Here is a 24,727-nt window from a genome sequence, read left to right on the forward strand (position 1 = left end):
TGAGGCCTGAAATGGAAGCAGCCTTAGGTTTCAAAATCAGCAATAGAGCGTTTCATTTGTTCCCGTCCAGTTTTCTCCCTCATTGTGTCTATCTCAATCCTTTTTTCTCTGCCACCTTGTAAAGACTTAATAACCTGGCCCTAGTCTTCAGTGTCTCTGAAGACTCCGTATTAGAGCCTCCCAGCCTTCAATTATAGTGTTGTTATGCTTGGAGTCAATCTCCCTTCACATAAAGCTGCCAGTGGAGCTCTACTCATCCGTCAATAAGAGGCGTGGAAAAAGGGGGGACCTGCCAGACACTTTCCTCAAAGAAGAAAGCACATACCGGAGAGACTTGGGCGTGGATGGACGGAGATATTGGTCTTTTAGTGGGCGGTTTTCCCTTGTCGTCCCATATTTATGACTAAGATCACTGCCAATAAACATGTTCACGTTATATCAGAGCGATAGGGAGATAAATCCTTGGAGGTTGGTCTGGGGAAGGACTTGGAGAGAGGCCCTTGTAGACCATGGGGCTGGGTAGCTATTATGAAGGTGAGAGGGCTCTAAATGGGGATTTAGAGAGCTGAACGTCGGGTCACAGTAAGGCTGCCCTCGGCAGTATGGGTGTGCATTTTATGCCCGGCATTTACTGATGACTTTAATATCTGGAGCCTGTGTGGGTGGAGATATGAGAGTCGGGCGTGTTGTAGTGTCTATGCTGTTTTATTTAAGACTGCAATTATGCATGTGGGTGGTGTTTTTGTTTATTTGGCATGTTAAGATAAGTGTTTATGCTTCCCAGCATTGGTGTGCTTGCAAAGGTGTGCATTCATGTGTGGTTAAGTGAAACACTAAGTGTCTCCTGTACTGTAAATATCCGGTATGAATGGGGTTTATGGATCATCCTCATGCCCATACAAAATATTACCTCGCTGCAGTCGGACTGCGGTGCTTCTTTAAATTTGCACTCAGTATGCTATCTGCATTCCATAGCCGCTTTGGTCCAGATAGCACCTCAGTTTGTATTCATCTTACAAAAGCTTACTGAAGACTTTGAACATCCCTGCACTGCATAAATACCACTCTGCACCACCTCGTTGGTTTCTTTTGTAGTATCGGAAAGACAGCATTACATCAGTCTTATAGATTGTAAGAAAAAAACACACTGAAGTGTTCTTTACCCTCTTTCTTCCTTTAAAATTACATATTTTTGTCTGCTTGAATTAACGGCACTCACTTTTATTCTTTTTGCAGATAGCCTCTCAAATTATCTATAATGGCTTTTTTAAACTCTGCCCCAGAGCAATTCAGCCATGCTAATGAGCTTCAGACCATCGTTATTGGCTTGTCCTTTCAGCCTAAGGAACAGTCAAGATGGATTTTGATGCTAAGAATAGGCCCATGCTCATTTTGAGGATTTGTTGGGCTCACACTCTGAGGAGAAACACCAGGGAGTTTCTGACTTTTGTTAATAAAGGATACTTTTTGGTTTGTTTTTGACCTTGAAGTTTGTTGTTCTCCTGCAGGAATGTCCTCAGTTGCTTCCAGCTGATCGTATCCTGGTTCCAGTGAATGTGGTGAAACCCATCACCCTTCGGGCCAAGAACCTGCCCCAGCCACAGTCAGGTCAGCGTGGATACGAGTGTGTACTCACAATACAGGGTGTGGAGCAGAGAGTTCCCGCCCTCCGCTTCAACAGCTCCAGTGTACAGTGCCAGAACACATCGGTAAGTCTGTGTTCAAGTGTGTGTGTGTGTGTGTGTGTGAGAGAGAGAGAGTGTGTTCAGTAGGGGGGGCCCTGAATAGTTGAAGATTCGATGCTTCGTTAGTAGGAGCCTTATTCAACCACCAATCTCACAGTCGAAAATTCACAGGGTGTTGTGATCATGCCATTTTGGCTATATGGGGGGCTCAAATGTCTGATTTCACATATAATTACTGGTTTTCTCCCAATAAGTTAATATACAGCCTATTAAAATAATGCTTTAAATAAGAATCTGAAAAGAAAGTACCTTAAAAAAAATATTTTAATGTGCATGAATAAATCTAACCACCCCTATAGACTTTTATATAGAAGTTTCACTTTTCCATAATCCGTGACCGACAGAGGAGCATCTTGGCGGCAGGGATTTAAAACTTTAACAAGACTCAAATTGACACAGAGAGAGTACAAGATTGGATTTCTTTTTTTTATCAGGTAGGGTACAAGTGATTTCAAAACATTTCAGCTGGTTCATACTGTATATATTATGTATATATAATTTAGCTTTTATAAGATGCATTTGGAGTCAAGTGGTTCATTGTAATACTACAGTGATTATTTCTTCATTGCGAGCAGGACAAACATCAATACAGAATATTAATAACTATGACTGGGACTGTCATATACATAACATTATAATGAGAACACTATTATAATAAAATGCTCTGAGTTTTAAGTTTAGTTGCCATGTTTCTGCACATTGTTGCATGAAGAACGCGTCCAAATAAGGAGTTCATTAAGAGCTGCAAAGACACATTCATGCATTCAGGGCATTTTTGGGCAGACAGCCTATAAGTCATGATATTAACACTATGTTGTATAAATAACAAAGCGTATTCTATATGAGATAAATCATGAGTTAAACCAGAAACTTGGTTAAATGACCATGGTGTTGGTGTTCTTGACTAGCCAGCAAACTCACCAGACCTGAACCCCAGAGAGAATCTATGGGGTATTGTCAAGAGGAAAATGAGAAACAAGAGACCAAACAATGCAGATAAGCTGAAGGCCACTGTCAAAGATACCTGGGCTTCTATACCACCTCAGCAGTGCCACAAACTGATCACCTCCATGCCACGCCGAATTGAGTAATTAAAGCAAAAGGAGCCTCTACCAAGTATTGAGTACATATACAGTAAATGAACATACTTTCCAGAAGGCCAACAATTCACTATAAAGGTTTTTTTTTAAATTGGTTTTATCAAGTATTCTAATTTGTTGAGCTATTGAATTGGTGAGTTCTTGGTAAATATGAGCCAAAATCATCACAATTAAAAGAACCAAAGACTTAAACTATTTCAGTCTGTGTGCACTGAAATTATTTAATACATGAGTTTCACAATTTGAGTTGAATTACTGAAATAAATGACCTTTTCCATGACATACTAATTTATTGAGATGCACCTGTACATAACGTTATAATGATAGCACTATTGTAAAACATTTTGTGCATTCTTAGGGTTTCACAGACGTTTAATGTTCTCTATATTTTAAACAAAACATAAAACATTATTTTTCTGGTTTGTATCTTTTGAGTCGTCCGTTACACATTTTCCTTGTGTGTTAATGTAATTATTACTGTTGAATTTCTGACTTGACTCTTGATAATGTATTTTGGCCCACCCCCGAAACATATGATTGGACTATCAGTCAAATATCGGCAAGATTTGAATTAATCCGATTCAACAATGAAAATACTTGTTTGGGGACACCGCTAGTGTACACCAAACATTTGTCTGTGGACTCAAGGGTACTCTCAGAAACAAGGTGCAGAATTTTAAGCAATGCAAAAAGCGAGTTGTTGTTTGGAGATTGTGTGAGAGAAGCTTATTTTAGTGGCACATGTGTTCTGTCCTGAATATTTAGTGCATGTTTGCTTGTTGTCCCAGCATCAGCAATGTAGGGATTTTGGAGTCTTCTCCACTGTGCTGTGATGACTTACCTGAGGATGAATGATAAAAGCACTCTTCCGGCAGAATATAACTAGCAAATGTCTCTCTCTTTCTCTCTCACGCTCTCTCTGACTCTGTTCCCATGGCTACAGTACTCATATGATGGGATGGAGATGAGTAGCCTCCCTGTGGATCTGACGGTTATCTGGAATGGAGACTTCAGCATTGACAACCCGGCCCAAAACAAAGGTAAGGCCTCTGATCCGGCGGCCCGGCTAGTGCCTCTGGATTCAGTCTCCATAGCAACAGACTTGCAGCATCCATCCCCCTGAAATCCTGATGGAGTTGACTGCGGATAGCCTATGTTTTTGCTTAACTTCTTCCTCGTCTGTTTATTTCTGTTTAATTTGACCTTCTGTTTAACTTAATACATCACAATATCTCACGTTCACACCTCTCATCTTCTCCCTGTGTGTATGTCTTTGCACCACACAGAAGGTCAGAGACATGATGTGACAGTTAGATCTACCATAGTCTTTAAGTTTGCGTTAAATTTACCTGTGTGTGTATCCACCTGTTAAACAGCCAGTCAGAGATCTGTTGTCAAAGACAGCTGTTCAGTGGCCAACAAACACTTTCAACAGAGAGGAAGAGAGATATGATAATGACAACTAAATATGATGAATTTAAACTCCACCAAGTACAAACCTAATCCAATATGAAACCTTGAATAATTTTCACCCTAGTCTCAGACGTCACACCAGCGGTGTGATGCATAAAGCACACAAAATGGGAAATACTTCTGATTGGTTGAATCGAGAGCTAGCTTTTCGAAGTATGTGAAGTTCATTTTTCACAACTGAAGATTTATTGGTTGCTATTTTCACACAAAATTTGCTATTTTATTGGTCAATATTTTTATGTATTATTTTATCTGATCATAATTTTATATAGTCTATTTTATTATAAAATAATTTAACAATATATGTAGTATTATGTTATTGAAATATATATATATATATATTTAGTTCTGTGAAATGATTGATTGCATATATTTCGAACATATTTACATGTATTTATATCCATATCATTTATATATAAATATATTTAATATATAAACAACATTTTTCTTAAATATATTAATGCATGAGTGTGTATTTATATGTACATAAATATACACAGTACATATACATATACATTATGTGATTATGTGATTAATTAACTAAGTAATCATTTTACTTCACACACACATAAAGTATACTTTTTTTGTTCAGATTTTAGCTTAAAAAATGTCAAGTGGGGTAAGAAAAATAGCTTACTCCATGATACCACATCTTAATGTTAATGCAGTTTTGTTGGTTTATATGTGGTTATCGGAAATGGTTTTCATCAAATGGATGTTGAGATGTTTTACTGGAAGATAAAAACAACGAGACAAAAATACTGATTAAGAAAATGATTTTCTGCGCTTAAAAAGATCCTGACCATTAAAATAAAATTCAAAGTAATTGCAGAGGCAGTCTGAGTCCTCAGAGATTTTTAAACATGTATGCCCAATGTCAAGACTAGAAGTTCAGAAATTTCAGTGAAATGAAATGGGATTTGGATTCAAGTTAAACGTGCCCCTGCTTTAATCCAAATCAATGAACATAGCACGAATGTGTCTGAGTGTTATTAAAGCACTAGGTGTGTGTGTGTATGTCTGTCTGAAGGTTAGGCTAATTTATGAGGGGAAATAAAGTATCTGAGATTTCTCTCTTGGTTCCCACTGAGGGGGAGCCACTCAGGGGGCAGCAGATGATGGACAGATCATAAAAGCATCTAATAGCAATTAAAAATGTCTTTTTGGTTGCCATGGAGATGAAACATAATATCACTGTACCAGGGAGAGGAGGAGATGAGCGGTTATCTTCAGGGCTGAGAGGAAACTAACAAATTGGGAACTATATGATTTCGATTCTACATTTTTTTTTTTTCGTTATTTTAGAAGTACTTCAAGCCATTGCCGCAAATTATATCAGTTTCCATTTTGCTTTGATCAATGTCCAATGGGTCTCCCAACCTGACTTGCCCTTTGCCTTCCCTGTATCCTCAGTGCACCTGTACAAGTGTGACGCACGGAGGGAGAGCTGTGGACTTTGTCTGAAGGCGGACCCTCTGTTCGGCTGTGTGTGGTGTAAGGGAGAGAACCGTTGCTCTCTGAAACAGCACTGTCCTCACCCGCAGAGCATGTGGCTCGAGCACAATGGCATCAATAGCAAGTGCACGCACCCCAAAATCACGAAGGTAAAACCTGTGCACCAATCCACACACAAAATAGACCGTATAGAGCCCAGAAGTGTGAGATCACTCATTGAAATGCATGTGTTTTTCAGTTTTCTAATCCAAATCATTTTACAATCATTTGTATTATTTTTTCATCGTAAAATTGTTCCAAATGTACAATAAAACTCTGGTAACATAAACAGATGTGACAGAAATGCTCAGTTGTACTCACTGAAATATGCATGTTTTATGGTTAACCATCATTGTGAAGATGAACAGTTGATATAAACTGAAAGAAAAGGCTGAGGGGGAACAGATGGGTGCGTTGCTGAAAGAGTTATGATGGAAGTGTGACCTTGGGCGGAATACTGAGGGTGGAAGAATGGCGAGGAAGAGTGGCAAGGATGGAAGAGATGAGGAACACTGAAGCCTCTGCACCATCAACTCCATCTGTAGCGCCCCATCAAAATGATTGATGAACATATAGCAGAAAGGGAACGCTACCTGTTTGAGTGCCACAGGCTCTGAATGAAGAACAGCAGTTGTGTCTGAAGCTTGTTAATCAAACTCAGAAACTTGTTGGCAAGAGCAAATCCTCATTCACAGAAAAATACAAGAAAAATTATAGAAAGTACTGGAATGAAGTAGAAGTTTTATGACTAGTTTTATCATCCATCATGTGGCCAAGCAATTAGAAAAGTTAAAGTATTAGTGTTTAATACTAATTATATCATAAAACCAGTTCATTCTGCATCATTCTACAATCTGTTTAAAGTTGGTCACCACTATCACTTCAAACAGTCACTTCAGTGCTTTGTTTGATAGAGCTGAGATTCTAATAGCCAATTAACACTTTGAAAGCCTGAAATGGAAGTAAGCCAAGTAGAGCTGTGGGTATTGTGAAGGGAATTCCTGGACTGAGCTCTTCTATTTTTATTCCATCTCCAGATCCAAGCTCTCCCCGTGCCTCATAAATACTCTCACTCTCTCTGATTATCACTCTCGGCGTCTTTTTCAATTGATCGGCTCACAGGTCGTAATGTATTCTAATGCACTATTACTGTGACATTGTAGATGAGGAATCTTTCGCTGACATTGAAGTGGATGGTGATTAAGTGTTTTTCCTCCAACAACCGTCAATTAGCTTGTCAAAGTCACAAATCTAATCAACTCCCCATCTCCTAATGAAAAGAAACTACTCTGTTTCTCTCTCCAGCTCATACTCATCTAAACTCCTGCTTCATCCTCTCATCGGAAGGTTGCAGTTTTACAGTGACTTACCAGTAAAGTGGGTCTGTTATTTCATTTTAAATAATCATCTGGCATATCGTAAAACTCAAAGACTTCCCAAAAAGCTAAGGCCCTAAAGGCATTGTAAAGACATTGATAGTCTCAAACATAGAAGAGTTAAACTCTGATTAAACTGAATTACTGAAGAGATAAATTACAACAGTACAATAATGTTCCTTAAAATGCTTGGTCCAGACAGGGTGTGTTCGTAGTACACTGGCATGTTTAAAATTTAAACACACAGTCAGAGCCTTAGAGAAATCAATTTTCCTAGTGCTCTGAAGCCAATAAAGAACCTATGAAAAACTTGAATCTCTCTGCTACGATCAGTACATGTGATGGGTTAAAGGGAAATTACCCCTCTACCAGGCTGCTAATGAGATCTCTGACCTAAAGTTGGATCATTATCAGGCAGGAAATAATGACAGAGCCGAGATGTTAACATGTCTATATTGCCCTTTGGGATCCAGCGGCCCCTCGTTTTGCCAAGATGAGGAATGGGTGTCCTACATTTGGCCTAATAGCCCAGCTGTCAATACACATATGGGGCCCGACTTCAGACACGTGGGTCAAGACTGTTTGATAGGCTCTATTTTCAGAATTGATGGATAGCCACTCGATAAAAGAGCTGTTCGTCTTGTATGGTTTCAGCTTGTACTTTTATTCAAAACTGCATTGTGGGAATTAATTGCATGCTAGCATTACTCCTCTTTCTTTCCTTCTCCCCACATTTCCGCAGGTTAGTGTTACCAGAGAAATTGTACATCTGTTTTTATTTTATTTATTATTTGAATTGTTAAAATCCCACTGATCAGAACCATAGAGTTGGAAGAATAGTTCATTTTGGTTGGATTGCTGGTTCTGTTATGATTATATGGACCTGGCGTATGGCATATCATTTAATAATAATACCCTCATCGAGTAGACATGTCTCGGTCTTAACATCACAAGACATGTTTTATGGCACATGAATTGCCAATTAAATTATTAAGTGTGATTCGCTACATTTTAATGCACCATAAATGCCTTCCTTTAACAGTGTTTAATGAATCGGCAGCCAAGTGTTTCTTGTGTTAATGGTATAACACTAGCAAAAGCATGAAGATGCTAGAGATAGCACCATGCAAGTACATTAGACACGTTACCTCTAATCAGCCAGATTTGGTACTGCTTGGCATCCCTAGGAGCAAAGAATAAAAGGTGTTTGATCGCCCTGACATGTTCAGATGAAAATAAGCATCCTCGTGCAACGCCCGTGTTTATATTCCAATCTTAGCAGCATATGATTTTACATGCTGGTGTCGGCATATTTCTTCCCAGATGCTGACACTGTGTTCATAAATTAGCATGGCTTTGTTTTTGCTATAGGCAGGGCTCGGCTGGCTCAGCTGGCTGTGCGGCTGATCATTATTCAACATAAGCACTGCTCTGACAAAAAGTGGCCCAATTATCCCACTGAACCAAATCACTCACAGCTTCGCTCGCTGTCACCCGCCCCGCACACCGTCTCGCAATCACTGACTCCTGCAGGTGCATGAAAGAATCGGCTGCTGAGTCATTCTTCACTTCCTGTTGGTTTGTACCAACAGTGGGAATGCCGGGGGATGTGGAAGCTCTCCATGTTGTTTCTTGTTCAATGGGAATGATGGGAATGTCTCTGTGGCGACTTGTCTGCAGATCACTCCACTTCGAGGACCGCGTGAAGGCGGAACACTGGTGACTATTCGAGGCGAGAACCTGGGACTGGAGTTCAGTGAGATTAAGGACCATGTAAAGGTTGCAGATGTGGAATGTATACCAGTACCCGAGGGATATATCCCAGCAGAACAGTAAGTGTTTACATTTAGAAATTGGAGAGCATTCAGGTTTTACCATAGTACCAGGCCAGATTTGACATTTCTTTGTGGTCGTTGTCATAATGGCATATTTTTAACCTGGATTTAATGGCTAAATTATGTCATCTCCCTTGAATCGCCTTAATAGATTTGTTTTTAGTCTCTAAACAGTTGTCCTTTACAGACGCAGCCCGAGTTAGCATAATGCAGGCCTGATAAATGTTGCCAAGAACCCTGTGTCTCTTAAAAGTGCCTGATATGGATTGGCAGTAAACACAGAGAAAGCATTAAAGAAACTTTTAATCCGAGGTCAGGACAGCAAAAGATAATTATGCGTTATTTGGCAAGCATTTGAGAAAGCCCTGCTGACAACATGAAAAATTCTCCAGTATTATTGTCCTGACCTGAAAAACCCTCTCTTTTATTCTGAGTTCCTCTGCTGTAGGTTGCTGCATCACAGGTTTATTATTATTATTATTATTATTTGGACGCTGTGATAAGCCTCTTACTGCGGTGCATGAGAGAGTCTGACACCTGTCATGGAATGATGAGGCAGAATAACTAGTTCATATTAACCTATCTCATGCATATATTATTATGGCAGGGATAGACATTAAAGTCTCTTGTGTAAAATTTCATAAATGGTTTGCTTATTATTGAGGAACTAATCTGGTTGACTAATTGAATGTGTGTGTGTTTTACAGGATTGTGTGCGAAATGGGAAAAGCAGAAATGAGCCAGTTTGCTGGAAATGTCCAAGTGTGTGTGGGAGAGTGTCGCCCCGAGTTCATGGCCAAGTCGTCTAAGTACTACTTCTTTTTGGTGAGTACCTCAGCAAATCACTGGCCATAAAATAACCCCCAATGAACTGCTGGTCTGTCCACCGTGTTCTGAACCATGTCTGTATAATTACAAGTCTTTGCCGCTTCAGGGTTGAAAGTGCTTGGATTTACTGTTGTGTCACTAATAAAGAGTGAACACTTTGGCCATGTAGCCCTGCTGATGTACTTAGTCATATCAGCGGGCACTTGACCCCACCAAGTGTTCGGTCAACACCCGGAGAGTCTACCCATAAAACTTGCATTTTACTGCTGCTGTTGTGCAAGATTGTTTCCTCCCACAGCATCCTTTCCTCCATTGCACAAGCATTTTTGTGCTTGTTTTACATAATGTAATTTACTTAAAATTTCCCTTGATAGGGATCTTGATTTACTAAAACAATTAGTGAATAAAACAATGTAAGCTTAAGCATATGTAAGTTTTAGTTGTTTTGGTTATACATACATTCATCAGCATATTTATATGCTTGAGACCACATATATAAAGTGATTTTGTAAGATTCTTCAGATCGAGAAAATCTCTTTTAGCCAGTAGAATTCTGTCTTTGATAGGATCTTGCATGACGCTGGCCACACTCAGTTTTATATCCATCTTTCACTTTTCTCTTGCTTCTAGTACTCCCAGTGCACATGCTGATATAACACCCATAATCAGATTGTGATCCAGCCATCCAAATGAATTGAGCTGCAGTGTCATTTTTCCTGTTATAGAGCCATTTTATAGCATTTATCAGTTTTATGCAAACATTAATGGCTTTTATTTCTCATTCAGATGTGGTAATTGGATTATGTGATTCTTGGGTGAGGAGGGCAGTTGGTGTTCTGAGAAAAGGAGGTGATAATCAGATAGGGAAAGAGATACAGAAGAATGAAAAACATAAGGGATTGCTGCCTCACCTTTTCTTATGATGTGTGAGCTTGTAAATAATTCCCATTGCTTTTTACAGGTCCCTAAACTGTTGAGTTTACAGCCGAACCGAGGGCCAGTATCTGGAGGCACCATAGTAAACATCAGCGGCAGCAACCTGGATGCAGGCAGCAATGTCTCAATCATGTTTAAAGACCAGAAGTGCACCTATCAACGGTAGGGTTTGAATGGAAAGGTACAGCACACTGCCCTTTGAGATGTCATCATGCTTTTTGGTTAGCTTGCCAGTCATTCAAAGTTTCTGGCGGATCCAAACCACCAAAGAAAGCCAATACTTATCTTAAGAACTTGAGAGTTTCTGATCTGTAATCAGTAACATCAATAGCCATCACTCTCTTCTTGCATCAGGTGCAGCCACAGAGTCTAATCATATGAGCAGAAGATTAAATTAGGTCTAGTATGCTTTGCTTTAAAGGGAATACTCTTTACAGCCACATAAAACCAACTCTTTAATAATACAAAACCAATTAACTGAACCAATTCTTAAAGCAAGTATCGATATATTCATAATAGATAAAAAAAAATGTTTTTTGAATTTTAAGTTTAATTTAGTTTAAAACTCTTAAATACTGAAAAGTTTAAAGAACGTCTACTCATACACTGTTTTTATTTTTCCTGTTTGACAAATCAGGCGAGGAGGACAATGGATAACTTGTCGTTCTCATGCCTCTATGCAAGGCTACGGAAACGTGTCCGTATCGGTGTTTGTGGATAAAGCCCACATTCACAAAGATCTCAAGTTTGAGTATGTGGAGGACCCCACTATCACCAAACTCGAACCTGAATGGAGCATTTTCAGGTGTGTGTACTACAAAGCCATTTAAGACAATGGCTTTGTAGTAAAAAAACTACATCTAAAGATTATTGTAAAGAACCTCACAATGTGAAAGTTTAACAAACATGGTGTTGTTTTCACAGTGGCAACACACCAGTGACTGTGACCGGGACAAACCTGGACATCATCCAGACTCCTCTCATCAGAGCCAAGTATAAGAACATGGAGACGGTCAATGTAAGTGCAAACGTTTTCCACAGTAAACGATCACTCGACCTTCACCTAACCTGAGGCTAGTGAACTGGAATGACCATTAGCAGACTATTCCCCCTGCTCCAATCACCTGTGTCGGCTGTGCACCATTGGATCCGTGACAGTAGCTGCATAAAAGAGGGAAATAAGGAGAGAGAGAGAGAGAGAGACAAAGAAACAGACAGAGAACAGGAAAACTGCCAGGTCTCAGCAGCAGTAGCAGCAATGTTCCCATTGTGAGGGAAAGAGGAGAATGCCGTAACACAGGGTGGATGCATAGACAAGGATATCATGTTCCCCGTCTTCAGAATGGACCCAAACAGCCATGGGAGGCTGCACTCAGTGAGATCTGATTGAAAGGCAAAAGACAAAAGAGCGTAATGTTATCTCGGGCACGTATCTCACACATGGCCGCATTTAGCATCTGGGCTGCGATATGATTAGGCTTTGGCACACTGCTCCTCAAAGCACGGCAGAAAGAAGCCATACCCTACCTTGCAGTCTCTGAAAGAAGTTGTTTGTGGGGCACAAGACATCTCATATCCTTGTTTGTAATGTGATCGCTCATAACTAGTCTGAAAAGAGTTTGACCAGACTTTGTGCAGTAAAAAAAAAAAATTTCAGGTGACCTGAAATCTATTTTATCTTGAACAATTCCCCCCGTTACAACCTTCTATAGAAGCCTTTGTGTTAGAGGAAGTGAAAGTTCGACTGCCTGGCTGCTACAGCTTTGAGAGGAATCCAATTAAAATGACTAGAGATATCTGTAGGGATGTTTTTGATGGCGAGTCTGCTGTCTGGGTATTTTAACAGCCAACTGCAAAGCACTGTGGGTTCAAAAACTCAAGGGTCTTGTCTGGCTTTTTATTTATACACTTTAAAGTGAATGCATATATAGGTTTGAATAAACCCATGCCATAACTTTGCATTTGATAAACCTGACCTGTTAATAAGAAAGAAAGGGGAAAGTAAAGAAGTGGGCTGAGAAACACTGACTTCCTTTAAATGATGATGTGTACAAAATCAGATTAAGGAGTGAAAGTCCTGATAATGTGACCTATTGACAGACAGAGCATCAAGGAGAGATGACAATGTCAAATCTCTCTCAGGGAAGTGTGGTTATTTATCCATTGGTGAGTCACCAGCACTGTAGGCACAATCACTCTGTGGCCATTTTAAAAGTGCTAATTTAATGCTGCTTTGTTGCTAAACCTCTTTTGTAGGGAGTTGAGGTTAAATCCAGGTATTAATCTGAATTACTGTTTGTAATGTAAATGGAGTATAGTTGTACGTCTAAATGTTTATTTTATTCTAAGTTGCACATGGACTGCTAATGACTTATTGAATGTTCAATATCATCTGTTTCCGCCAGATATGTCAGGTTCTGAGTCCTTCCACTATGCAGTGCATGGCCCCAGAGCTTCCCTACAGTCTAAGCAGGGAAATGGAAGAGCTAGAGAGACCCGATGAGTTCGGCTTCATCCTAGACAACGTTCAGTCTGTGCTGGCCCTCAACAACACCAACTTCATCTACTACCCAAATCCAGTGTTTGAACCGCTCAGTGTGACTGGGGTCCAGGAGCTCAAGCCAGGGTCTCCCATCATACTCAAGGTAAATCAAGCATTTACATAAATTTCAGCATTGTTGGTCTTTTAGTTGTCTGTTGCAGTTACTACATTTTGTGAATGTGATTTCCAGGGTAGAAACTTCCTCCCTCCAGCCCCGGGTGGCAACGGGAAGCTCAACTACACGGTTCTTATTGGAGACAAACCTTGTACTTTAACTGTATCAGATACTCAACTGCTCTGCGAATCGCCCAATCTGACTGGACGACACAAGGTTCTGGTAAGCTGCTGAATACTGCGGCGCATATCCATTTTTCACAATGAACTACTTTTCTTTGGGGACTTTGTGGTTATTGTACTTTCTGAGAAGTTGACTGTGCAATAGAAAATACTTCCTCAATAGGAATTATTACTGCCTGCTTCACTGCCTGCTTGTTCACTTCCTGTGAAGTGAAAGTGCTGCAAACCTTTACAGCCATGAACTTTAGATCTTTAGATGTATATTGATCTGCTTCAATTGGTAGCACAGGTTATCGAACAAGGTACCAGTCTGCTAATTTAACCTACTACAAAGTATTGCATTAATTGAAATCTTCACAAAATGTGCTTGATTTTAGGCCCGTGTAGGTGGCATCGAGTTCTCTCCAGGTGTGGTCCACATCACCTCCGACAGCCCCCTCAGCAGCACCGCCGTCATCAGCATTGCTGGGGCAGGAGGCCTCCTCATCTTCTTCATCGTCATTGTCCTCATTGCATACAAGCGCAAATCCCGTGAGAGTGACCTCACTCTTAAGCGCCTGCAGATGCAGATGGACAACCTGGAGTCCAGAGTAGCCTTGGAATGCAAAGAGGGTAAGTAGTCGGGAAGTGGTTTGGCTCTGGAGTAAAAAGGTGATTTTGCAGAATTCATAAACTGCATCTGCAACATTTTTACAGATTATAAGTTTTTTTAAGAAGTATTCAGTGATCTCAATCTATTTGTTCTTCATGTTTTGCGTCTTCCACAGCATTTGCAGAGCTGCAGACAGATATTCATGAGTTGACCAGTGATCTGGACGGAGCTGGGATTCCATTCTTAGACTACCGCACATACACAATGCGAGTCCTGTTTCCTGGCATTGAGGAGCACCCTGTCCTTAGAGACCTGGAGGTAATCTAACAATTTAATTGATGCAGAAAGGTTTTGCAAAATAATACATTTGCATCCAAAGGGCCCTTTACTGAGTTTCTGAGATGTACATACAAACATTTGCATTTTCATGTATGCATGTAATTACCGCACATTGTAAATGTGTGAGGAACAGTCACAGTGATGGCTGCTAAGTATATTTTTTTTCTTTCTGTTTTTCGGTTCTGAAGGACTAACAGCACAGTGGGGTTGTTGGGAATTAAAGCTGTCACTGTGCCATTTGTGTTCACTCTCGGTAAACAAAAGGCAGCAGCTCTCATTATAATCTACATGCGTGCTTTTTCTCTCTCTCTCTCTCTCTCTCTCTCTCTCTCTCTCTTGCTCGCTCACTCATTTTTTTCTTAAAGTAATGAGCTGCTCTCTGATTCACAATCAGTCTTTCGTTAATAACAATAATGACATGCGACTCAACCGTTTATTTTTTTTCTGAGTGTGGGGAAGAGAATTAAAATCCAATGCAGGGTACACCGACCTACGGGTTATTTACGCCCCGCTATGACAGTGATGGACAGTTTTAATTGAATCACACATTTCTTCAGTCAACATATGAACCATATTACCTGCTTATGCCAGTTGAGCTCTGCTTGTAATCAGCTATATCAATTAAGACTTGATTGGAATAAATATCCCCTCTCTCTGGAAAAGTTTATTGTAAAATCACAGCTAATGACAGGAACGTCTCAAGAATTTGACAGGTGTTTAATAATTATTGATGAAAGCAAATTGCATCAAATGATGTCATGAGGTCTCTGCGTGGTTAAGTGTTTGTCATCGGGTATTCTAAGTGCACATTTTAGCCCAGTGAGCAGCTGTTATTAGATGTAAGCTTTTCATTTGTATCCTGGATTGTTTAGCCTTAGGTTTGCTTTTTTATTTGTTTACTGTGTTCGGTTCTCTTTAGTTTAAATGCATGTGGGTGTTTCATTGGACACTAGCAGAGGATGCTGTAGGCCAAATAAGAGAGTTGGAAAAAGCTTTTCAGCCACATAAGCCTAGTTGATGTTTAAATGAGCATTCTTTTTTTCCCTGCAGGTGCCAGGTTACAGACAGGAACAGGTGGAAAAGGGCCTAAAACTGTTTGGACAGCTTATCAACAACAAGGTTTTCCTGCTGTCCTTCATCCGAACCCTAGAGTCTCAGAGAGGCTTCTCCATGCGAGACCGCGGTAATGTCGCATCCTTGATCATGACCGTTTTGCAAAGTAAACTGGAGTATGCAACGGATGTGCTCAAACACCTGCTGTCTGACCTCATTGACAAGAACCTGGAAAGCAAGAACCATCCCAAACTCTTACTCAGAAGGTACTATACACATTGCACATGAAGAGTCATCTTAAAAAAATCTAGCCCTACAGTCCAGTGGGTTTTACTGATTATAAATGCCCCTCGAGTGAGTGTATTCAACAGAGCACATGTTCAAAATTTTGGGCTCATTTCAATCTGCCTGATTCTAATTATAGTCAACTTCATAAAGGAGAGCAGATGACCTCTGCAAATTGTCTTTGATACGTGGACTCTAGTGCACTGAATGGGAGTAATTGCATTTGGGGACATCAAAATGCACATTTTCTCTCCCAAACATGTAATGCACTGACATACTCATCGCTGAATTGTAATTAGGATTAATTAGTTTGAGATCCAATTAACAGTGTACTAAAAACCTACTGAACTTTGGGAGATATGTGAACCTCAATTCCCCATGCAATCAAGTACCTTTGTGTCTCTGTATTCTAACAGCACAGAGGACAGTATTATTACTGTACCATATAGATTTTTTATTAATTTTGCTTATTTGAAAACTTCTAATGTTTCTTAAATTTCTTGTGAACATAAGTTGACTGACACTTCTGATTTTTGCTAAGTGAAACTACTGGGATGAAAAAATAGTGCTTTTAGAGCAACAAAATTATATATAATACAAATTAATGAGTTGGTCAAAGCAAGCTTGCTAATAGTGATAGGCTGATCATGTGAGAACTACAAGAGGAGCTCCTTGACTGAATCATAACTGATTCAACACCCTTGATTACAGGCGTGATTAATTGAAACAAGCGAAGGGAAGATTAATTGCACAAAGAGCTGCAGTGCATATTAGCGATGGAAAATAAAAGAGATTTTTCTTTGTTACAGTCAGGCTTCTGTCAGTCAAAACCAACCCTGTCACCTTTTTGTATGCACCCGAAACATCTGCATTTTGTGATGGATGTGTCATCAGGAATTAGCTTTCAACCAGTGGCTCTCAACACGTTCTGCTTCAGGTTCCAGGTTCAACATTTTACAACTCTTTATTGTATAAAAATTATCATTAAAAAGAAACACTGACATTTATTAAACCATGAAGTGTGTAGGTGAGAAGCACCGTTTTAGTTCATATATTTCAATGGATTAGACGCTCACGGGTATATAGAGCGATCTTCACCACATGGAACCTGTCTAGCCTCCAGCAGCTGCTTAGCAAAGGACGATACAGAGCACTGGGCCAGAACTGAGAAGCTTAAGCTGTTGTCTGAGAATAATTTTCTCATCCCTGTCTCTCTTTCACTGCATGATTTCTAAATCTGTGTTTAAAATGCAGAGAAGCAGGACATCTTTGGCAGAAGCCTCCAACCAGTTTTCGTTTCCCGATTTCCAAGAAAGCGCTTGCGACGGCCGCCCCATCTGTCCAGCATCAACCTGAGTTCACAAGCACAAACAGGCTAACTAACGGGCGGCTTCTAGAACCATCTGTCGTATTTCTCCTTCTCCCTCGCTCACTGCAGCCCACTCTCCTCATCTACGCATAAAAATAACCTATCGGATCATGTAGCCCGTTTTTTCTATATGTATAGCATCAGTGAAGTCCACGTGGGTCTCCTGTTCCTGCATATGCTCGTACACATTACTCAGACATTTAGTGACCAACGCGTTCCTGCACACTTTCATACACATACACACACTGCCAGGCAGAGCTGAATAGGAGTCCTGTGATTATTCTCTAGGGATAATCCTTAGTGAAGGGGGACCATGGTTACGCAGCGGGACCCGACAGTGTGCAGAGCGGACAATCTCCCCCGCGTGAGGCAGAGTGCGAAATTGAAATTATTCCTGGCTTCAAGCTGCGTTCTTTAACACACGTGCATTAAGGAGGGGAGTTTGTTTCAACAGACGATTGTTTGGTTAGGAAAATAAAGCTTATGATGCTGCAAGGTGAATAACGTCAGCCCATTAGCCAAGTGTGTGTCTGTTCCTGGCCAGCTTTTAGCTGAAGCATAGTTTCAGTTTCATAGCACGCTTAGACTAACTCTCAGTAAAACCTTTATTCAGTTAATGCCACGCACTTAGCAACACAGTTAAATATATTAACTTGTTTACAAGATGCTTTTTCTGCATATAACACACATTTGCAGTGCAGTATCTGTCATAGAGTGACATTTCTCATTTTTGCAGGGTGTCTGGAATCATAAACCTCTCTCAGGTCCTAAAAGTTGGCAGAGCTGGCTGTTCACATCCATTTGTGGTGGCAGAAAGCAGCATCAAATGTAAATGGCCTTTGCTGTATGCAAGAGATGATGAGGAAGATATATGGAGCTCTTTCCTCGCCCTCTTTCTCTTGTTTATGGAGCGTAGCTTCAGTGTGCCTCTTTGCACATTCGACGTGGAGGAAACCTCCAGCAGATTTAGCTTCGTTCCACTTCAAAATGGCTGTTTAATCAGGGGGAACTAAGCACCAGGTGCTGCCCACATCCCATTCCTCACCGCTGGATGGGCATCACTTTTCCTGCCTCCCAAAACCAAAGCCAAACAAGCGCTCGTTCTCTGAGCCAGTGATATGTGACATAAGGATTTGGGGGACAGTGATAGTTGGTTGCTCTTGGCGCTGTGGCAAAGTTATGGAGAGGTTGTGCCAGGATTGTCTGGCAACAAGGCTACTTATTCCCCCTCCGGTAAGCCGAGAGGTAACACAGGATATGGGTAAGTGAGTTTATGGGGTCTTGCCAACAATAATTACCATCAAACCAGCCGATAGCACAAGAAAGAGAAAGCTAATGGGAATAACAGTCCACCTAAGCAAGAAGGTGGCGAAAAGCTGTTTTCTTCTTTTATCCTTTTTTTTTTTAATACTGCGGTCTATCTCCGGGTTTTCCCCCGCCTACCGTTTCTCTTGTAATTTGTCCAGGCATTGAGAAACAGTCCAGGGTGAGGATGATTACAGGGCAGTGTTAGGATGGAGATGAAAGGAAAGATGAAACGTGACCCTGTTGACCCCTGGACCTGTCCTCCTTTGGCCCACTCAAGGCAGTGGCTACAAAACAAGGGGACACTAATCCTTTCCAGGTGTTGCGCCAGCTTAGCGGGCACACGCAGACACAAATACGTTCACATGTACACACGGTACTGCACAGCGGCAGCTCTCAGTACGGCAGCGGGACAGTGGGAATGCAGGTGGCAGCTGGGATACAGGGCATGGCAGAGGAGGCGTAGACGCACACACACCACAATGCTGTAATCCTGAAATATTGATGCTCTGTGCCATGGCTCATTGCAGGCGCCTTGGCAATTCACCAGCTCCCTGCGGCACACACAGACTGGAGACACTGGATCCACGTATATTGAGTTTCACTTTGTTATAGTTATTATGTATGTACATCTCTCATGCCGGATCAGAGCCTGTGGTCCAAGCGAAGGCGTTAGCCAATCATGATGTACTCTGATGCACCCCGGCCCTCCATTCAGCCACCCTTTATTGTAACCTGATCCATTTCGAGCTCAATGGCCGGACTGTGGGGGGAGAAAATGAGTCCGGTCTTATTCCAGGCCAGAGCAGGTTCACTTGGCATCAATCCAGCCAGATCACATGAAGGCTCTTAATTGGGTTTCTTGTATTAGGGTCTTGTGGATTATTTTGGTAATAAAGACAGCCTGCAGATTGGCTCTATAGATTCCAGAGCACAATTCATGTTCCAGCAATTATGTTTGTTTAAGTCCCATTCATTAGGAGACACCATCCTTTGTGAAGTGAATTTCGCATGGTCGTGGTAATCGCATTTGTGCGTGACACTCACAGTGATAATCGTGGCTTTGTGCTGCTTTTATTAATTTATTTACTTACTCTGTTTATTTGTTTGTTTTTCAGAACAGAGTCTGTGGCTGAGAAAATGCTCACAAATTGGTTCACTTTTCTGCTATACAAATTCCTCAAGGTAAGTTCAGGTTTGTGTGTGTGTGTGTGTGTGTGCACGTTGTATGTGTGCACGTTGTGTGTGTGTGTTACCACATCCTCATGTCTGGGCAGCCTAATTGTAATGATTAAGAACCAACCATTAAAATTGCTGAAGAATATTCAGATTAGCGGTTGGCAGATATGCAAAGAAAAGAGATCAGTCACCTTCAAGGTCATTTGGCACATGCCCTGTTGAGCACAGAGGAATCAAGTGAAGTCCTGTGGGAGCACTGGCAGTGATGCACTGCAGGTGTTTGACAGAGAGTGTGTGTGTGTCTTGTGTATGAATATGTTTAGGTGTGTATGTACATCTGTATGTGAGTGTGCCTGCATGCACTTTTTTAATCAAAGAGGGTTTAAAGTTGGCCAAGTCTTGCTGACTTCAGCGTATTTCTGTTCCTATAATGAGACAGTCGGCTTAGCAGGTGCTGCTCAATTCTACATATAGCACTGTGACCGTCAGCACCACCACGGTCCTCTCTAGCACTTGTCATTAATCTCTTAATAAACACATCTGCTGCAATCAGAACATGGCATGTGCAATTTTGCAAGTGTACAGAAATTTCCTGAATTCTGGTAAGCACAAAGCAGGCAAGAAATTCTGGAAGTCAAGGCTGTTTTGTCCAGTCTGGTTTAACGGATTAGACCTGAGTGAATGAAGCCGATACATCACTCGAGAGCTTCAGGATTCATTTAAGCTCAAATTGGACTCTACTGTAAGCGAAGGACTTTATTGTGACCTCATCCATGCGAAACCATAACATTATTATTGTAGTCACAGCACATTGATTTGAGTATTATTGAACAGTGCTTGACCAGCTGCCCAGACCACTAGTCGGTTTTACAGTCCATTTCTCATTTCAACAAGCATATTTGCCCAAATTCAGCCAGAGACACTGCAGTTCAGCTTAATTTCTAGCGCAGGGATCTTCAACATGGGGTCTACCAATTGTTGTTTGATCTTTTGTTTTTTGTACATTTAATTTTTTTCAAAAATAGTTACAGATAATGTTTATCTAAATGTTCATTGTCCCTGCCACATTAAAATGTATGTAGTACATTAAAACATAAAATGATTATTTACTGGCTTTGTGATGTAAATGTACAGATCTGGCCATTAAGAATAGACATTTTTTCCCACGGCATGTGTCATAATCATAACACTTTTTTTTTTTTTACAATATTTAACATTGGGTCCTAGCTCTGTCTGTCTGTCTTTCCTCCAGGGATCGAGTTTAACTATTACTGAAATCCATATGAGTGAAATTGATATGTCAGTTGAAATTGACACACTAGCGCCACAACTGTAAAGCTCCTTTCAAAATGTCTATTACTGTTACTGAATGATGTAATGACAGCCCACATTCTCTGTAGGTGGTTGGTGTGAAATTTAAGAGACTGAAAGTGACAGTGTCTTTTTTTTCCTCATGAAGGAATGTGCTGGGGAGCCCCTCTTCTCTCTTTTCTGTGCCATAAAGCAACAAATGGAAAAAGGCCCCATCGACTCTATCACCGGAGAAGCCCGCTACTCACTCAGTGAAGACAAGCTCATCAGACAGCAAATTGATTACAAGACACTGGTAAGGCTCCGAACCACACCGTGGATGAAGAAAGGAAAGAGGGAACAGTTTTGGAAGGATAGAGAAGGAGAGGAGTAAACTAAAATAGGAATAAAGAAAAAGACGAGGATAAATGGGTGGAAAGGAGGCTAAGGAGCATGAAAGCATTCAGAAGCAGACAGGTGTGGAGGGAGAGAGAAGGGTAAGGTAATTTGTTTGGGTTGACGCAGCATGCAATGCCCACAGTCTTCACGCCTGACAGGGAACACGCATGCTTGTTATGACCTTTGACCTGTCTGCTGTTCTGTGGTGATTGGCAGTGCTGTGTTTGGCTGGCCACTGTGACAGGCATGAGCTAAGCCCATGCTGTCAGGGCTGCACGTATGCCAGGACGGGGTGTTTACTTGGGACTGCACATCAGGAGGGTAATCTGTATTCTGTGTGAGACTAAGAAAACGAAAGAGGAGGAATGTGGCAAATAGTGTCATCTCTTGGCATCCGACCCATTCCTTTGAACACCGCACTGATTTGATGACTGTTGGAGCCGTTTCAGCTTCATCATTCTGTCCTCACTTCCAAAACACTTAAACGGCTGCAGACTCACCACAATACAAGCCACTACCAATAGCACATTCTGCCTTCCCTAGAAAGATAGAGGACATTTTCCAGTCAGTTCTTTCTTACACAATAAGATATGAGTGGTAACATTATACTGACCAATCAACATCCACAACATTTTAGTACAGATTTAAAATCCTTCATACTATTTTTAATTCTTCTTCTACACATATTTCCTGTTATAACTTCAGGGCACCTAGATACAGATCTTTGATCGTTATTTAAATTTGGTTTTGTTTTCAATGCAAAAGCTTTTCCGACAGCTTTTTAGTCCAAGAGAGGGCTTAGCGCTGGCCTTTATTGTTTAGAGGTTATTCTGTGGGGAAACATGCTCTACCCCTTCTAAAGGTCTGACAAAGCCTTTCCTTAAAGCCCACACACAGTGCATTTAATTGTATTGATTCTGGTTTGGGTCCTTCAGGAGAGTCCATTATACTACTGGACTGTAAGTGCATGAGCTCTTTTGCAGTGTGTGTGCATTTTATCATAACAGACACCAACAAGGGCCTTCACAGCCTTTATATACCAACTATGAGCTATGTAATTACGTCTGATGATGATGACAGTACCATTGGTGGCGTTAATGACGGCTATCAAGGGAGACAGAGATTCTAACAGGAACTTAGATGAGGAAAATTAGAGTGTTAATTGCATACTTTTGCAAACTGAGGTGAGTGAGGTGACGGCTCCCTTAGGGTGGCCAATGGGTTTTTACGTTTGTGCCATTACGTCGGCTGACTGCGTTCACAAAAGTGAACCTTTACAGGTTTGAATAGACAACTGTCATCCTTTAAAGTATGATCTATTAGGTGTTAAGCATAGATTTTAGATCAGTTACTATATGGCCTCAGTAGATATCCTGTACATGTTACTAGCTCTTCGTACAGCTCGGTTAAACCTTTTAGCAGAAATTTGTCATATCACATACATGGATGCATTTAAGCATTCTTTAAACTCTCAATACATTTCAATTCATGCAGAAAGATCATTTTACAGCCACATAAATATTCATGTTTCCCCCACACGTGGGCTAATTGGTGTAATTTTGTTCTGTGTTGTGTAGGTGGTGAACTGCATGCATCCAGACAATGAGAAGAGCCCAGAGGTGCAGGTGAAGGTGCTGAACTGTGACACTATCAGCCAGGTGAAAGAGAAGATCTTGGACGCCATCTACAAGAACGTGCCCTACTCGCACAGACCAAAAGCCTCTGACATGGACCTAGGTAAGAATAACATTAGATGCCTTTACCCTTTAAGGTCTGTTTTCCTCATCAGCCCTTCATTTGCTCTTGCACAGGAGATTCAATGCGTGAATCAATGACATTGATGTTTGTGGAATGATGGGTCAAATCAAGGTGACTGGTGTATCAATATCGGCCTATCTCAAATTCTGTTATTTCTCATTTGACAGACAGGGTCCTAGGGCATAATCGTGATAGAGGTTCCAATAATAAAGTCCATAAATCGGCCCTTATGGGATTCGATCCACTGACCGTGGGATTATTAGCCCAATTCTTTAAAAAACACTCCACTAGCAAAAACAATTGGTAAACACTTTTTATCTATAGAGACATGAGACGAAGCAGGGTCAATGCACCTCTACTGTACAAAAGTGGCTTATACAATTACATAATACCAGCTGAGGATCCGTGTCTTCTCTAGAATTTTAACTTCAAACCTTTGGAACTACAAATATGTTTTACACACACCTTCCATCTCCAAACTGCACATTTTGTTATTTCCCACACCACCTTATCCAAAGCCAAAAGCGTACAATACATTAGTATCAAAGAGGATCCATCTTAAATACCCTTTTTCTGGTTTAGTCTTGCTCAGAAGTGATTGAACATGCCAATAAGCATTGATTTCATGAATAACTTTTGTATTGCAAAGCAGATTTTACATCCTCCAACCAAATTCCAACACCCTAACCCAAAGTTCATTGAAGATGCCATGATTTTAAAGTGAATCTGTCCTGATTTCTGGAGATTGAACTGGCAACATACTCATTACAACTCCAGCACTTTTACCACTAAGCTTTTCCCGCCTCCATGCATCTGTTAAACATACATGCTGATAAACAAATATCAACTGTGACGGTATGCAAGTTTATTTATACACACCTAATTGACAGGTGGGAGCATACTACAGGTACTGGGAAAAAAATTGGTAGGCTGATCCGTGCAGATCTATTTTTCCACACATTCCAAATGAGAATCTGATTGTTTATTCTGTACACTACACCTTCCACACTGACTGGACCAATCTATTTTTTCGTTGACATATTTCTAGTCGTAGCCTAACAATAGTCTATCCATAAGGGATTAGGACCATGATAAGTGAAGAAATAATTTTACCCTCTTTTGACAGGCTCTCCTCTGTAAAATGCTTTTATGGGCCCCAGAGGGCAAGCGTGTTGTTTTATTATTGTTTTATTAGGGGGGAGAATTGGACGATGTCTGTAGGACTGTCTGTGAGTGTGTTGTAAGATAAAGCAATGGTTGTCCCTGGTTGAGAGGAGGCATCTCGGCATTCCGTAAACGGATCTGAGGGTCTCCTGAGCCCCGGCACACTCTCTGGCCCTGATCCGGGAGCCAGATAAAGATAATGGGTAATAGGAATGAGGTAGCCTCCATCTCCTCGATCCCTCTGAGACAGATTGGACCGGAGTGTCTCTGTCCCTTGCCTTTGTTTTTAATTCTTTCTGTCACAGTCCCCTGAGGGCAGGGATGGAGGGAGAGACGGTAGAGAGAAAGAAGGAGAGAGTGATGCAGAC

General features: G+C 40.9%; 1 protein-coding gene across 10 annotated transcripts in view; it reads left to right on the forward strand.

Annotated features, from left to right (window-relative positions):
• The window catches only part of plxna4 (plexin A4), a 213,274-nt gene that overhangs the window by 167,048 nt on the left and 21,499 nt on the right, over positions 1-24,727 (forward strand). For all 10 annotated transcript variants that reach the window (XM_052554413.1, XM_052554411.1, XM_052554415.1 and 7 more), the window contains 16 exons: positions 1,509-1,709; positions 3,789-3,885; positions 5,732-5,922; positions 8,869-9,020; positions 9,731-9,848; positions 10,813-10,949; positions 11,425-11,592; positions 11,712-11,805; positions 13,193-13,432; positions 13,520-13,666; positions 14,004-14,238; positions 14,394-14,536; positions 15,608-15,876; positions 19,688-19,754; positions 21,208-21,354; positions 23,015-23,174. In XM_052554413.1, coding sequence (XP_052410373.1) covers positions 1,509-1,709; positions 3,789-3,885; positions 5,732-5,922; positions 8,869-9,020; positions 9,731-9,848; positions 10,813-10,949; positions 11,425-11,592; positions 11,712-11,805; positions 13,193-13,432; positions 13,520-13,666; positions 14,004-14,238; positions 14,394-14,536; positions 15,608-15,876; positions 19,688-19,754; positions 21,208-21,354; positions 23,015-23,174 — 2,566 coding nt within the window. The remainder of the gene's footprint in view (positions 1-1,508; positions 1,710-3,788; positions 3,886-5,731; positions 5,923-8,868; positions 9,021-9,730; positions 9,849-10,812; positions 10,950-11,424; positions 11,593-11,711; positions 11,806-13,192; positions 13,433-13,519; positions 13,667-14,003; positions 14,239-14,393; positions 14,537-15,607; positions 15,877-19,687; positions 19,755-21,207; positions 21,355-23,014; positions 23,175-24,727) is intronic.

This window comes from Carassius gibelio, chromosome B4 (assembly GCF_023724105.1).
Source record: "Carassius gibelio isolate Cgi1373 ecotype wild population from Czech Republic chromosome B4, carGib1.2-hapl.c, whole genome shotgun sequence".
In the NCBI taxonomy this organism is placed as follows: domain Eukaryota; kingdom Metazoa; phylum Chordata; class Actinopteri; order Cypriniformes; family Cyprinidae; genus Carassius; species Carassius gibelio.